The sequence below is a fragment of the Vigna angularis genome, chromosome 4, assembly GCF_016808095.1.
Source record: "Vigna angularis cultivar LongXiaoDou No.4 chromosome 4, ASM1680809v1, whole genome shotgun sequence".
In the NCBI taxonomy this organism is placed as follows: Eukaryota; Viridiplantae; Streptophyta; class Magnoliopsida; order Fabales; family Fabaceae; genus Vigna; species Vigna angularis.
In genome coordinates, this window is record NC_068973.1 from 37458508 (window position 1) to 37473434 (window position 14927).

At 37.1% G+C, this 14927-nt stretch overlaps 1 protein-coding gene across 1 annotated transcript; it reads right to left on the reverse strand.

The window, feature by feature from the left end:
* Window positions 1-6767: 6767 nt before the first annotated feature.
* LOC108330775 (histidine kinase 5) lies at window positions 6768-12773 on the reverse strand. The gene is made up of 14 exons (XM_017565320.2): window positions 12410-12773; window positions 12163-12240; window positions 11006-11821; window positions 10776-10832; window positions 10353-10580; window positions 10083-10176; window positions 9782-9988; window positions 9465-9595; window positions 9244-9293; window positions 8794-9110; window positions 8521-8624; window positions 7617-8417; window positions 7335-7502; window positions 6768-7218 (listed from the first exon to the last, which is right to left on the reverse strand). The coding sequence occupies exons 3-14, from the start codon at window positions 11726-11728 to the stop codon at window positions 7096-7098; spliced, it is 3003 nt and encodes a 1000-aa protein (XP_017420809.2). The 5' UTR covers window positions 11729-11821; window positions 12163-12240; window positions 12410-12773; the 3' UTR covers window positions 6768-7095.
* Window positions 12774-14927: the final 2154 nt, after the last annotated feature.

Below are 14927 nucleotides of genomic sequence, written 5' to 3' on the forward strand. Positions count from 1 at the left end.
AGGCATAGGAGAAATCATCCAGAACCACCTGCACAGCCTGAAGAAGACGGCCCACAAAACCCCTTCAATATGGCTGACCTCAATGCTAAGCTGGAAGCACTCCACAGGATGGGCCTTGCTCACGCAGACATGATGCGTCAGGTCTACGCCTCCTCTCACCCAGGTTTCATGACTTCTGAGGAGTATGCTGCAAGAGTAGCTTGGCCTGGGGACCAGACCTCTACTGATGGGGGAGCTGGAACATCCTCTGGAGCTCAAGCAATGGAAGAGGATCAATCTGAAGAAGAAGATGAGGAGGAGCAATCTGAAGAGGAAGAAGAAGAGGAGGACACTGAGAGTGATTCTTGAGGAGACAGATGAGACAATGAGACGGGCAACTTTCATCTCTTTCATAAACAATTACTACTTTCATGCTTTAATTTTCGTAGTTAATTTAATTTCAGCACTCGTACTTTTGGTCAAATTTTGAACTTGGTTGAATGAACATGTTGATGAAAATGTTTTGAACTTGACTTGATTAGAAATCGCTTATGTTTGCTTTTACTCTGCGAGACTTTGAGAAATTAGGATCGAGTTGGGTAGTTTTTTTTTCACTGTGGTTACGCTTGACTGAATGAATTTCATGCGATGTTCTTCTTGTGATTAATATGCATGGCATTGTGTTTGAAAACAAATATGGAACCCTAAGTAACCTAGTGAGATTTTGTGCTCCAGAATTATTGTTGAATGAATTCACTTTAGAAGCACAATTGAGTTTTGCCTGATTTTCCCTGAAGTGGATCATTTACTTGTTCAATACACATGATCAAGGTTGTCTTGTTCTCCCTTTGTTGTCTTAAGTTCTTGAACCCAAAGCCTATTGTAACCTTATGTAGCCCATCCATGAACCTTAAAAAGCAATCCAAAAAATTTGTAATCCCTCTACCTTAAGCTAAGATGAGCATTCAAGTGGGGTACAGGAAAATGGTTCAAGTTTGGGGTATTTGAGGTGACATGAGAAAAATGACATTAAGAGCCAAAATGAAAAATGAAAAGAAGAAGGAAAAAGAACAAAAAACAAAAAAATAATTTAAAAATACTACAAAAAGGGAAAAAGGAGTAAGATTTGCTTACAATTGGTGGAAGTACGCGAGACTTTGTTATCTTGTGCTAAAATGAATGCTCTCTTAGTATTAGTTTTGCCTAGAAAAACCAAAGCTCCTTCTTAACCTAACCCTTGTAGAGCCTTGAATGTTCTTGTACCTCAATTTTATAGGTAAGTGTGTTCATTGTAAGGGAAATGAAAGGCAAAGTTCAATTGTGTGATATTGTGATGATTGAGTGAGAGACACACATCCCCATACACCTGTGAAAGTGAGTGAAACAGTTTCTTTTCAGAGGAAGGGTTCCATGTTAGTTAAGAAAATACTTTTGCCATGTGTGTTGGTCCCTCATAGAACATAGCTGATGTTTAAATTCTGTAATTTTGTGAGTACCACCAGTGAAAGTTTCACCTCTTGTGACAAAAATCTAGTCAACATGATGAGCAAGCATGATTGAATTTTACTCTTGTTGAGTGATGAAGCATTAAAGTTGAGTTGTTTGTTCAAACCAGTTCATTTGTTTGTTTTTCTGCTTGAGGACAAGCAAGATTTCAAGTTTGGGGTTGTGATAACGGTAATTTTTACCATCATCTTTGAACCAATTCTTGTACCAAATCTACCCTTTTTAAGCTTGAAACATGTTTAATCCTCCCTTTTTATCTAAGTTTGCGAATAAGTCTAGCTTAAGCGTTACATACAAGTTTTCATCATTAATTCCTCAAATTTGTAGGCGAATTGCAAGCTGTTAGAGAAGTACTGTATTTACCAAGGATGGGAGCAAGAAAAGGATTCAAAAGCAGGATCTGATGGAGCAGGAAAGGAAGTTCACGCCTAAGCGCCCAAGAAGAAGGAGGCAGGATACATTTTCTGCGCAAGCCTTGCGCCCGGGCGCGACCAAAAGGGCGCCTGGGCGCGACCATCTGCGCGAGCTCCGCGCCTGGGCGCGACCAAGAGGGCGCCCGGGCGCGACCATCTGCGCGAGCTCCGCGCCTGGGCACGAGAAAGAGGGTGCCCGGGCGCGACCTTCTGCGAGAGCTTCGCGCCTGGGCGCGACTGAGGAGGGGCGCCCGGGCGCGACCTCTGCTGACCTGGAACCCTAGATCTATTTAAAGCATTCTGTAACTGAGGGTGGTATCTTCTTGGCGGCTAAAGCTTGGAACACCATTTTCAGACCTAAGGGAGCTGGTTTTGGGCAGTGGAAACTCTCCATCCTTCCTCCTTGGATCCCCATTCTTCCATTTTTCTCCATTGTAAGCTCAAGTTCTCCATGACTATGGAGAACTAATCTCAATTTGTTGGGGAATGATGTAGTTACGAAACTTTCATGTAAATGCACTTGAGTTTTAATGAATTTAAGCTTCTTTCATTTGATTGTGAGTGTTTAATTTCCTTCTCTTAAAGCTTGTTGTGACTTGATCAACCATAGCATGATTCTAAGATTTGCTAGATATTGGAAAATATTGTGTGGGTCTTGAACTGGAATTAACACCTATAGGAGATTGTATCTAGGAATGGAGCTTGATCCTTTAGTTGTCATAAACCTCTAATTGTAATGCAGATGAACTTTCTAGGTTACCAAGGAATTGGGACTGCAAAAGTGAGTCTAGGCTTTTTCTACCAAGGAATTGGGTCTAAGTATAGTAGGAAGGTTGACAAACGCAATCAATTGATGAAGTAGTAATGTGCATTTGCATGATAGCGTAGTAATTACAATCATTCTCCAACATCTCATCCATATTGTTTCATTTTCCATTAACCATTTTCAATCTTTAAGCCTCTAAGACGTTCATTTTATCGCATATTTATGAATGTAAATTTTATTACACTTGAATCATACCAAAATGATGTCATTCTTAGTCTAAGTTAGTTAACTTTTTATACAGTTTTAAAGTGTTACACGAGTCTCTTGGGAAACGATATCCGGTCTTACCGGTTTTATTACTTAGAACGATTTGGTACACTTGCCAAAGAGTTAACAGATACTGAGGATAAAAGGGAATAAAAGGAGGGCGACACTCTGTGATAACTAAGAAAATTATAAATGGGATGAGGGTTTCGAGTGGAACGAGTACCTTTTCTGAGAGCAATGGGCCAACCAGAATCATCTTCACCAGGAGGCGTGACAGGAGATGGTGACGGAGAAGAATCTGAAGGAGGAGATCCACCATTTTCTGGAAAAGGATTACTCACCGGGGTACTGTGTCGAAGGATATTAGTATGTGGAGAGGAAGGTTCGGGAGGACCTTGGGCATGACTTGGATTGACTGAGGCATTGGAGATATTAGACTCAACCACTGGAAGAGGAAGGACTTGGTGGAGGATATGAACATCGTGAACAGAGGGAGAGAAGAAAGGTGTCTGTTCAAAGAAGGTAACATTGGCAGACATGTAGTACTTTTTGGTTTCAGGATAGTAACACCGGTACCCTTTTTGAAGCCGAGAATAGCCCAAAAAGACACATTTGATCGCACGAGCAGAGAGCTTGTCGAGCCCCGGAGACATGTCGTGAACAAAACAAACACAACCAAAGACTCGAGGAGAGGTGTGAAAGAGAGGATCATTGGGAAAGAGAATGGAGAAAGGGACTTTATTATTGACAGAGGAGGAAGGCATCCTATTAATAAGAAAACATGCAGTTAAGATGGCATCCCCCCAGTGATGAATAGGAATATTAGCACCAAGCAAAAGGGTACGAGCCGTTTCAACCAAGTGTCTATTTTTTCTTTCGGCTATACCATTTTGCTGGGGTGTATGAGGACAAGTGAACTGATGCAAAATATCATGGGAGCTAAGAAGTGAAGAAAAAGTTGATGAGAAATACTCTTTAGCATTATCACTTCTTAAGACTTTAATTACATGACCAAATTGGTTCTTGATTTCATTCAAAAAAGATGTGAAAATGGGTAACAATTCAGAGCGATCTTTCATTAGATAAACCCAAGTACATCTAGAATACTCATCAATAAAAGTAACAAAATACCTAAAACCAAAAGAAGATACGCGACTAGGTCCCCAGACATCAGAATGAATAATAGAGAAACTAGAAGTACACATTGATTGAGACCTTTTAGGAAAGACAGATCTAACATGTTTTCCTAGTTGACATGACTCACATTCTAAAGTCTGAAGACCACTAAATTCAGGACACATCTTTTTTAACTTTGACAAGTGAGGATGGCCAAACCGATCATGTAACACTTTAGGGGGAAGAGCTGCAACACAAGATACCCGTGGACGAGATCCAAAATGGTATAAACCTCCAGCTTCATATCCTTCTCCAATTTGTCTCCCCGAGCCACGCTCCTGTATAACAAAAGATTTTGAATCGAAAGTTATTGAACAAGGTAACATTTTGGTTAACTGACTTAGGGAAATTAAATTGAATGGACAGTTAGGAACAAAAAGAACAGATTTCAGAGTTAGAGAGGGAGACAGGGAGACTTGACCGACTCCCTTTGAACAAGTTTTAGAGCCATTTGCAAGGGTAATGAAATGGGGTTTTTCTTGGAGGGAAAGGGTTGAGAACAATGAGGTATTACCAGAAATGTGATCAGAAGCACCCGAGTCAATTACCCATGAATTTAGACCTTCCATGGATTGAGAAATGCAAGCTGTGGACGTACTTGGGGACTGAGATGATTGCGCCAAACTGTTAGACTTTAATCGCAATACTCTTGATACTCTTCCTCAGTGAACTTGGAGTTGGAAGTGGAAGTTTCAGCCTTAGAGATATTGGCGGTTTTTGAAGGAAAGCCATGCAAGGAGTAGCAGTTTTCTTGGGTGTGACCCACCCTCTTACAGTAAGAGCACTGTGGACGTCCTCGACCTCCACGTCCTCCTCCTTTAGTGTCACGTCCTCCTCTTCCTCGCGTGGCAACCATGACAGATGGTTCCATTGTTTCATGAGCTTCCTGAGACTGAGACACCGGAACACGAAGAAGACGTGTGGTCAAGGCTTCCAAGGAAGGGACCTCATGACTTGTCAGAAGTTGATCTCTGATGTGATTCAAATCTGGATGCAAAGCACGGAGGATCATCACCATATAATACTTGTCAAGCTTCTTTTTTATATCTTCCGAAGATTCCACTTCCAAGAACATTCTCAATTCTTCCACAGCTGCTTGGGCTTCAGTCATGAAAGAGACCATATCATGGTCTGTCATTTTGAGACAGGCGAGCTTGTTTGCGGTATCATAGAGACGTTGAATATCATTAGCATAAATGCTTTGAGCTTTCTTCCAAAAAGTGTGACATGTCTTGAACGCTCTCAGAGATATCAAAAGCCGGGGTTCCACAGATTGCCACAATAGGGCACACAATTGGAAATCAGCTTGTTTCCATTGTTCAGCTTTGTCAGAAGGTACTTGGCTCCCATCCTTCTCAAGGTGGTCATAATGTCCTTGACCAAGGAACCACATTTCCACAGCAGCAGACCAACATAGATAATTCTTTCCATTTAGCTTTTCGGAAGTGATTGAGGGACTTCCAGAGAAAGAAAGAGCACTTCCAGACGTCATTCTTTGATAAAAACAGGAAAAGGAACCAGAAAAACCGTGAAGAACCAGAAAACCCTATAGGGTTTCTTAGGGTTTTCTTAAAGGGGAGCTTCTGGACACACCAAAGTAAGATTTTGAGGGTCAGAACGGACAGAGAAGCAGAGGGCGACAGCTATGGAGGTGGCGCGGCGACTTTCCGGTGAGCAGAGGGTGGCGCGTGGACAGCACGCGCCTGTTCGCAGCGCACAAAGAGGTTGCGCGTGGCGGAGCGTGGAGGAGATTCAGGCGAACCCACAGGTGGGGTTGGCTGTCGCGTGAAGAGGCGAACCAGATTCAGTGGTCGCCGGACGGAATAGTGACGGCGGCCGGCGGCGGACAGCAGCGGACAGATGTGAGATGGTGGACAACCAAGTTGAAGAACTTCAAACTGCAATTGACAGCTGCAGATAGTGGCGAGACAGCCGCGGGCAACGGCGAACGGCACCGGACAGGTGCAAACAGCAGTGACAGTGCTGGTGGACAACCCAGGACAGAAACCAGAGCAGGATGAACCTGCTCTGATACCAACTTGAGATCTAAAACAGAGAAAAATAGTTCTAAAGGGCTTGAAAAGACCCTTCTCAGTTCTATTATTTATATAGATAAAAATTTGATACAATAGATAGATGGAAGATGAAGAGATTGTCCTAGACTGCTAGGAACAATCATTATAGATAACCCAACACACAACTACCTACTTTAGGCCCTGCTCTACTAATCATAGGTAGACTTAATAATTATTCTAGTAACAAATAAATTGATAGTACTTGGTAGTAAATTATATTACAAACAAATATTACATTTAAAAATAAATTCATTTTACTGCATTATAATTTTTAAAAATTAATTTTATAAATTATTTATAATTTTTTTCTCTTTATAAACATTTTTACAATTAAATATAACATTAATAAATAACATTTTATATTACTTTAATAACTAGGGGCATTTTGGTAAATTAATTTTTAAAATCTATCATATCAATCAAATTCTACACTAATTCTCACAAACTTTACTTCCAAATCCACTCTCAATTACCTACAAATCCACTCAAAAAAACAACTAAAAAATTACCCTCAAATCCACTCAAATCCATTCAACTCATCTCTTCCAAATCATCTCCCCCAAATACACCCAAAAGAACAAAGCATTAGTTTCTTTCCCTTATTTTAGTTCTTGCATGATTCTGACAACCGGAATGATTGATCGATGTCTAAGTTGGTTTGGTATCCTTGACTGTCTTAATCAATCAATCCATACTATACAATAATTTTATTTGTGGAGTTCGTTTGTAGTGTAAACAATACCCTTTCTGGAAATAGTTATGAGTTCACACTATTACTACTACTAATCCTAGACCCCTAGTTAATGCTCATTATTGTTCATGCACTTCCTTGAGAACACGATGCATTGATTACAAAACTTTCCTATGTTTTTATATATATTCTTTTATACATTAGCTGAAATTTACAAGGATATCACCTCAGGTACTGTTCAATACACTCTTTCAGTTTCTGGAGAGTTACAGGTTTTGACACAAACGAATCCATTCCATTTGCATAACACTCTTCAGCACTCTCTGACAAAGCATTTGCTGTCATCTGCATCATTATCATCAATATTAACACAATCATCATTTACTTCTCAAAAATTACTACACAGGAAATTAAAATCACCCTTAAGATTCTTTAGCATCACAAACAGACTCATTACTCACAGCAACAATGGGAATCCGCTTTCTACAAGGTTCAGAACATTCATAATCTGAGTCTCGAAGACTTTGCTCGATTCCTGCATTTCTTGCAGCATCCCAATTGCCTGTTTCCTCAAAAGATCGAATCAGTTTTGTTGCTTCAAGACCATTCATAACTGGCATGCAGACATCCTATGAAATGCAAGTGCCAAACGATTAGTAGAAACTCATATCAAGTAAATGAACAGACAAAAAATTTTTATGGTGAAACTGTCACAAGATTCCATTACAGATCCCAGAAATTACCATCAGAATCAGGTTATACGTGCAGCGCTGAACTGCACGTACAGCTTCCACTCCATTATTCACAACATCTATGCTATGGCCTAATTGCTTCATCATGGTCTGTGTCACCACGATATTAATCTTGGTATCTTCAACAAGAAGGATCTTAGGCCATGATGAGGATTTGGTTACTCCTAGTGTACCGTTGCTTGATTGGATAGTTGTGTTAGTCTTCCCCTGACCCTGACATGTTTGTTGGGATTCACATGACTTTGTTGCTGCAGCCATTTCTCCACTTGCCACAGTTGCTTCAGAGGAATCTGCATAACCATTCAAGGACCAGGTATGAGCCTTATCTTGCTGGAGTTTATCTCTGCTAACTAAACTTCTGTTCTTTGATTCTGAGCTGTGATCAGATGAACTGGCCGATTCAGACATCTCTGGACCATCAACAACTGAAGATGAATCATCAACTGAGCATGTCTCTTTTGACATGATATCATTGGAGAGGATTGGATATAAACTGTCAGAAAATCCACCAAGTTTATGGGAGCTTCTGTAGCCAATTTTGTTTGGTAATAACATCTGTGTCTTGCTACATCCATTAGATGAGAAAAGAGAGCCCAAAGTGCGTGGCTGGAATTGGAAGAAACTTTCTATTGTATCATCAGATGCAGCATCATTATTCTCTACATCAGACAGCTCATCCTGGTCATCAGAATTATCACAAGCAATTGAAACCTTGTATGGGAGTATGAAAGTGAAGGTAGAACCATAATGTTCTTTGCTAGACACGGTTAGACGACCCCCCATCAACTCAACCTATTACAGGTGCAAAGAAACATTACCGGTTGAGTAAAGAAAGAAAACAAATGAAATATATCACCTTTTTTGTTAGGAGAACGAAACATCATTTTCAATTTACCAGCTGTTTGCATATTGCTAGTCCTAGCCCTGTGCCACCGTACTTTCGAGAATGGTCTGCACTGACTTGCATGTACCTTTTAAACAAGGTTGGTATAGCATCTTCTGTCGCATTACAACATGGAAAAAATATTCATCTGATGAGTACTTTTTTTCTGTAAGAAAATTCAAACTGGTGAATACAAAGTAAAACTCTAAAACAAACAGAAGAAAAGAAGAAAAGAAATCAGGGTTGTGACTTGTGATGAATAAAAAGGTAATGCTCACTGCGTACCTGGTATTCCAATGCCCGTGTCATATACATCACAACGTATCCACACTGTTGTTCCAGCTGAAAAAGGTTGCTCCTCAGTGTCTCCATTCATTGAGCATTCACTTTTAACCGGTGATCTACATTCGTCATTGAATGCATGGTTTTGGCTGGGACAATCATCACCAAGAGGTTTTCTGTCGCTGCCACTTTGAGGCGCTGAAATAGCTGAATGCTCTGAAGTCATCTTTTCTATACATTCTGCCTTTGCAAAAGAAGGTTCTGGCACGACGTAAAGGTTTATTCCAATTTTGCCTTCATGGGTGAACTTCACGGCATTGCTGCAAAATATTAGCTACAGTAAATATAGAGCAACAGACCACTCCTTCAAAACAACAAATGGAAATGAAAATTTGGATCATGTTCGTGACAAACTAATTGAAACAAGACCACCAATGACATGAAGCTCAGTACCTAATTAAATTTGTGAGAATTTGCCGCATCCTTAAAACATCACCAACGACCTGAAATTATTAGTGAACCATATGAACTGCAAACAGTTAGCACTAATAAGCCGAAATCATGCTAAATATGCGACAATATTTATATTGAACCAGTCAATCAAGCATTTAAGGACAATAACAATGCAAAATGTGAGAGCTAACGTTGTATTGTAACTATAACTAACTCCTCACCTCAATAGGTACATCATCAGTTACATGTCCTTCCAAGGTTAGTACTTTTTGCAACGAAACTGCAGCAGTCTGGAGTACATGTTTGACTACCTCTCTTGGCCGGAATTTAGTAGCTTCCAATTTCATGACTCCTACATAGAGCAGGGATTTTGGAGAATGATCACATTTTAAAATATCAGTGCCTAAAGTAGAAAATCTAAAGCACTACTTTGTCTTAACCATAAGCAACTTCCAAGTTGCTATCTGAATGATTAAAATATATTTTACATAACTCAGATTTCTTTCAGTAAGAAATGGAACAAGGATAGATTTACAACCTGACTCGACCTTGGAAAGATCAAGGATGTCATTTATAAGTTGAAGAACCAAATCTCCAGACGATAGCATGACATCCAAGAGTTGTCTTTGCTCCCAATCAAGTTTTGTGTTAGAAAGAACTTCAGCCATGCTAACAACCCCAGACAAAGGAGATCTTATCTCGTGAGACATTGTTGCCAGCATTTGTTTTGCTCGCATTGTTTCCTCTATTAAAATGAGGAGGGGAACATAATAAACTTTCTTGCTGCAAGAACAAATTGAAGTAAATTTGATAAATGAGATTTGACTGAGTGATTGAACCTGTAATGTGAATAGTTTTATTCAGTTCTGTTTCCTTGGCTTTCTGAACAGCAATCTCTTCCCGAATCTTTGCCATCCTTTCCCTTTTTCTCACCTGCATTATTTTAAGAAACATAATATTCTATTTACAAGAACAAGAATATAAGTACGACAATAACAACAAACTTTTATCCCACTGATTGAGGTTTCGCTATATGGATCACACACCATTTGGCTTGGTTAAAAAGAAAAAATGCAAGTAAAACTTGATAAAAAGAAGACAATATTTACCTGATCTGTTATATCCATTCCCATGTAATTTATTCCAATTGTCTCCCCTGCTTTGCTAAACACGGGTTCTACATATATCAAAAATGTCTTTGACCCAAACAGTTCTGTCTCAAAAGTGATTTCCCTTTTTGCAGGTAATCCTTTTTCCAAAACTTCTCTCTTAAACTCTTGAGATTCCTTAACACCAGCTCCCGTGAATATTTCAACATCCGTTTTTCCTATGATGTCCTGAAAAAGATGAGTGATGTAAAGAGCTAAGATATTTAAGCATACTTAAAAGTCCTTTGCAAAGTACAAAAAGAGAGCAAAATATGCCCCTTCTCAGTTTTCAGCAGCTTTTCAAAGAAAACAACTAGAACAAAGCAAACTTAGGCAACATTGAACATGCCACCTAGCAATAAGAGTTCCAACAGGAATCATTACCTCTTCTTGTAAACTTGGAAAATGGTTGTATATAAAGCAATAGCGCAAATCTTTGTCCTGGAACAAAAATATCAAGCAGATTAAAAGAGCCCTCATCAAGCAGAGCCTACTGGCTTGTTAGTACTTAAAAGAGTACTCAAAATCTCAAAATCAATTTCAAGTCATGATATCCTATGATTATTCTATAAGTTATCCAAATGAAGAGTAAAAAACTCAACACGCTGATTTACCTGGTGGCCAATAACAACAGGTGCATTTTGGAGTATAAAATGCAAGAAATTGTCTGCCCTTTTCAGGATCTGGGACAGTTCTTCCACCGGTGAGGACTGCCTTTCAATGTTTGCTATACTTTCTAGCAACTTCTCTTCAAGTATCCGTTCCCTTTGGATACTTGCTTCCAGCTGCTTCTCTAATTGCAAGGCTCGCTGTTTCCAGTACATGACAGTGTCATACTCAGCATCAATCTCGTTCTTCTTGTTTTGAAGCACAGCATCACTTTTCCTGCAAGGTACATCATGCCATATACCATCATAAACGTCATCCAAAATAGAAACCGGGCGTTTATCACCCCCATATCTTTCTTCCACAAATCGATGTTCTTCCAATATCTCCAATTTCCTGAGTTCAACATCCTGCCTTTGCTTGCTAAGGTTGTCGAGTTCTTCTCTGAGAAGACGCACAACATTGGCCTGTTTGTACTCCCAGTGTTTCATTAGGTATGCCAACTGAGAAGACCCCTTTTCTGTAAAATTTGTAAGCTCCATGAGTCGCTTGAAATCAACTATAGTTGGCTCCTCTATGATAGTAACCTCCTCTAACATGTCTTGGTCCCTTCCAGGCTTTTCTATATTAAACTGCTTTCCAACATCAGTTCCAATATCTTCAGGCCACATTGAATGAAGGGCCTCAATGTCCATGTCCTCTATGCAATCATTCTCCATCTCGCTGACCATGAAAATAGTGCTAATCCAAGTTTAACTCTTTGGCCCTTTGCATTATAAGAGTCAGCGAACAGCACTCTCCGATGGAAGCCAAAGCAGTGGACCCTGCTCAAGTTTGGAACTAAAACTGTTTTGAAAAAATTTCTCAGTAATCTCTTATAATAGGCAAAATAAGAAGATAAACAAATTGAATTTCCTCCATAAACTGAAATCAACTTCTGCATTTAGCTTTATAAAACCTATGTCATTTTACTTCTTCAAAAAAACTGAAATGCAAAGTTGATTATAGCGTGTAAAAGAAGTTTGATTCGTTTTATCTTTTGAATTATGATACACGTAGAATAACAGAACTAGGTGTCAGGAAAGATGAAGTAAATTGAAATGAAAGGGATAAAAAAACAACAAACTCCGAGCTTAAAAGATCATTAGCATCCTTTGCATCCCACCTCAACAACCAAATGGAGAATTGCAACGTTCAAAAGGCTTTTTCCCTGCAAATCAGTCTCTGAGAAGAATCTCTTCCACTATGTATTCAAATGTATCACAAGAAACGCAGCATGTCCCAAGAGAGGAGAAAGAAGCAGTCAGTAAATAGAGATGAAAGCGTGTGTTTATAAATATGTGAAGTACAAAGCAACAAACTTTAATAAAAAATAACAGATAAAAAAAACACAAACCCAGGTAGGTACGTACATTAGGGGGTCCTAAATGATGGAGAAATGTTTGGCTTTCTTAACTGCTGCTGTGTTTCTTTCCTGTGCTTTTGTGACAAACAATGTTATGGTGTTACCTTCGAAAGTCCACAGTTTTCTTTCCTCGGCAAAAGCAAAGCCTCGGGTGTTAATTAAACAAGCATATCGTATGGCTTATCTCATGATGCTGTTGTTCTTTTTCTCTCTCTCTCTCTCTCCAAAAAATGGATTAAACCGAAAAGAGAGAAAATGGGTGTGTATGGGGACACTCTGGTTTTTAAATCCAGAAGAAGCCATAGCTGTTCCCCGCCTTTTCCCAAGTGGCACGGTGGTGCTGGTGCGGCGCGTTGAACCACGCGTCAGTGGGTTTACCGAATCAACTCACTTACTTTGAATTTTTACTCCGCTTTTAACACACTTTTTCTTTTATTAAAAAAAATGTAAAATATAAATTTAATTCAATAAATTTTAGTCTAATCATAACTTTTAGCATAATTTTAGATGTAATTTTTTTTTGGGTATTTTTAAAATATTTAGATAAAACCTCAATTTTATTTAGATAACCATAATGTCAAGTGATGTTATCCATTAGACGATGGGGTGGTTGCTTTAGTTTGTAAACCAAGCTTCCTTTGATTGATTAAATAAACCAAACATTATATGTCATTGTCTATAAAAGGAAGATAATATTAGTTTAACATTTGGAATGTATAATATTAGCCAATGTTATTTAGAAGGCAAAGATAATTAATCAACTTGAACCATATGATTGCATCTTTGTTTGAAAACCATTCCGACCAAATTCAACTAAAACTTTTTATATGCCTTCTTACAAACATAGAAAAAACTCCAAAATAAAATCAATTGAAAAACTAATTTCCAAACACATGTTTAAATTATATCTTCCATGTGTCTGTGTCCTAATGCCTCTCTTACGCATACATTTAACAACTGCCATGTCGTGTTATGTGACATTTTTTTAACTATTTATTATTAGATTTATTGGAAAAAAATAGGAAAAATTCATATAAAAGATTAAAATATTATATTTGACTCAATCTTAACATAATATATATTCTTTATTATTTCTATTACATGTGAGACCTTCAAATCATATTTAAATTTTTAATAATTTTTTTCTCAAATGTAAGTATTTTTCACACATTAAATACTTGTTTAATACTTTCAAATAACACTTGTTGAATTCAAATATAATTTGAAGTTTTACAATATAAGCAAATGAATAAGTTGGCTAATATATTGGTGAAGATGATTATAGATATGTAGTTTTGAGGGGGGGGTTAAGGTAGCATCAAGTTTTTTTGTATTACTTAATTATAATTCATTTGTATAAAACATTTTCAATATTTCTCCTCAAATAATAATCCTACCACTTCAATTTTTAAGATCTGTATCATATATGTTGTAATTGTGTAAATGGGTGTTAGGAACCAAAATTAGTTATTCAAAATATTTGAAAAGATGGATAACATTCAAAACTAGTTTGATATGAAAAAACAAATAGATGAAAAATAGTTTGAATAACATTCAAAACTTTTTTTTAACATGTACAAAATGTAACTTAAGTTCAACCTACACATCTAAAAATGATTCAATCTTTTACCTAATACAAACACCAAATAATATTTATCAAATGTTGAATCAACTTGAAGATGGTAACCAAAGAATATTTCCTAATTTTCTTAAAATAATTTATTTTTTAGAGACTTAATTATTTGTGTTCTTATTTAAAGTTTATTGAGTTACATGTTAATATCAATTATATTTTATCCGAAATATTGTCTAACTTATGTTTTATTATAATTTTATTCTTAGAAAAGTTTCTTGAAAAATTAAATGAATATTATTGAACAAACTGTAAATATTCTTAAAATAGAATTTTCTATTTTCTATCTTCTTTTGTTATTTTACTATTTGAGAATAGTAAACATTGTGATTCCAGAAACTAATCTCATCATCATACTCAACTACATACATATGGCAACCTTTATTCTTAAAATATTAACAATTCTTTTAATTATGTTATTTATTTTATATTTGATTGTGTTTTTAATTTATACAATTTACATCAGTTACCTTTATAAAAAATAACTTGTAAAATAAAAGTTACATACCCATGCATGTATTATAATTTAGTTATTTTTATATTTCCATATCAAAATTAATCGAATTAGTAGTTAGTGATAGATAAGATAATTAAGTATATTATAGTTACCATCTTCCTTCTTTTTTTATGTGAACGTTTTCAAATAAAAAACAAAAATAAAAAATATGAAAACTTTCAAATGTATTTGACTTCCACAACAATTGTTTTACTTGTTGTTAGATAAGTGGACTTTCTTAAAAATTGTGCTTTTGTCACTTTAACCATTTAAAACAGTGTTTCTATATGTAACCACTCTTCCAAAATTTGTTAAATTTGTTTATAATGACATTTTTATGGTTTATTGTAAAATGATGATAGGTAAATAATTTATATTTATTTGTTTCATATATTT

Excerpts from the sequence above, each read along its gene's own strand:
- LOC108330775 (XM_017565320.2), bottom strand. The coding sequence starts at position 11,728 with ATGGTCAGCGAGATGGAGAATGATTGCATAGAGGACATGGACATTGAG. Across the intron at positions 10,833-11,005 it reads CTGTTGTTATTGGCCACCAG|GACAAAGATTTGCGCTATTG; the intron begins GTAAATCAGCGT and ends TTTTTGTTCCAG. Across the intron at positions 9,596-9,781 it reads TCTTTCCAAGGTCGAGTCAG|GAGTCATGAAATTGGAAGCT; the intron begins GTTGTAAATCTA and ends TGCTCTATGTAG.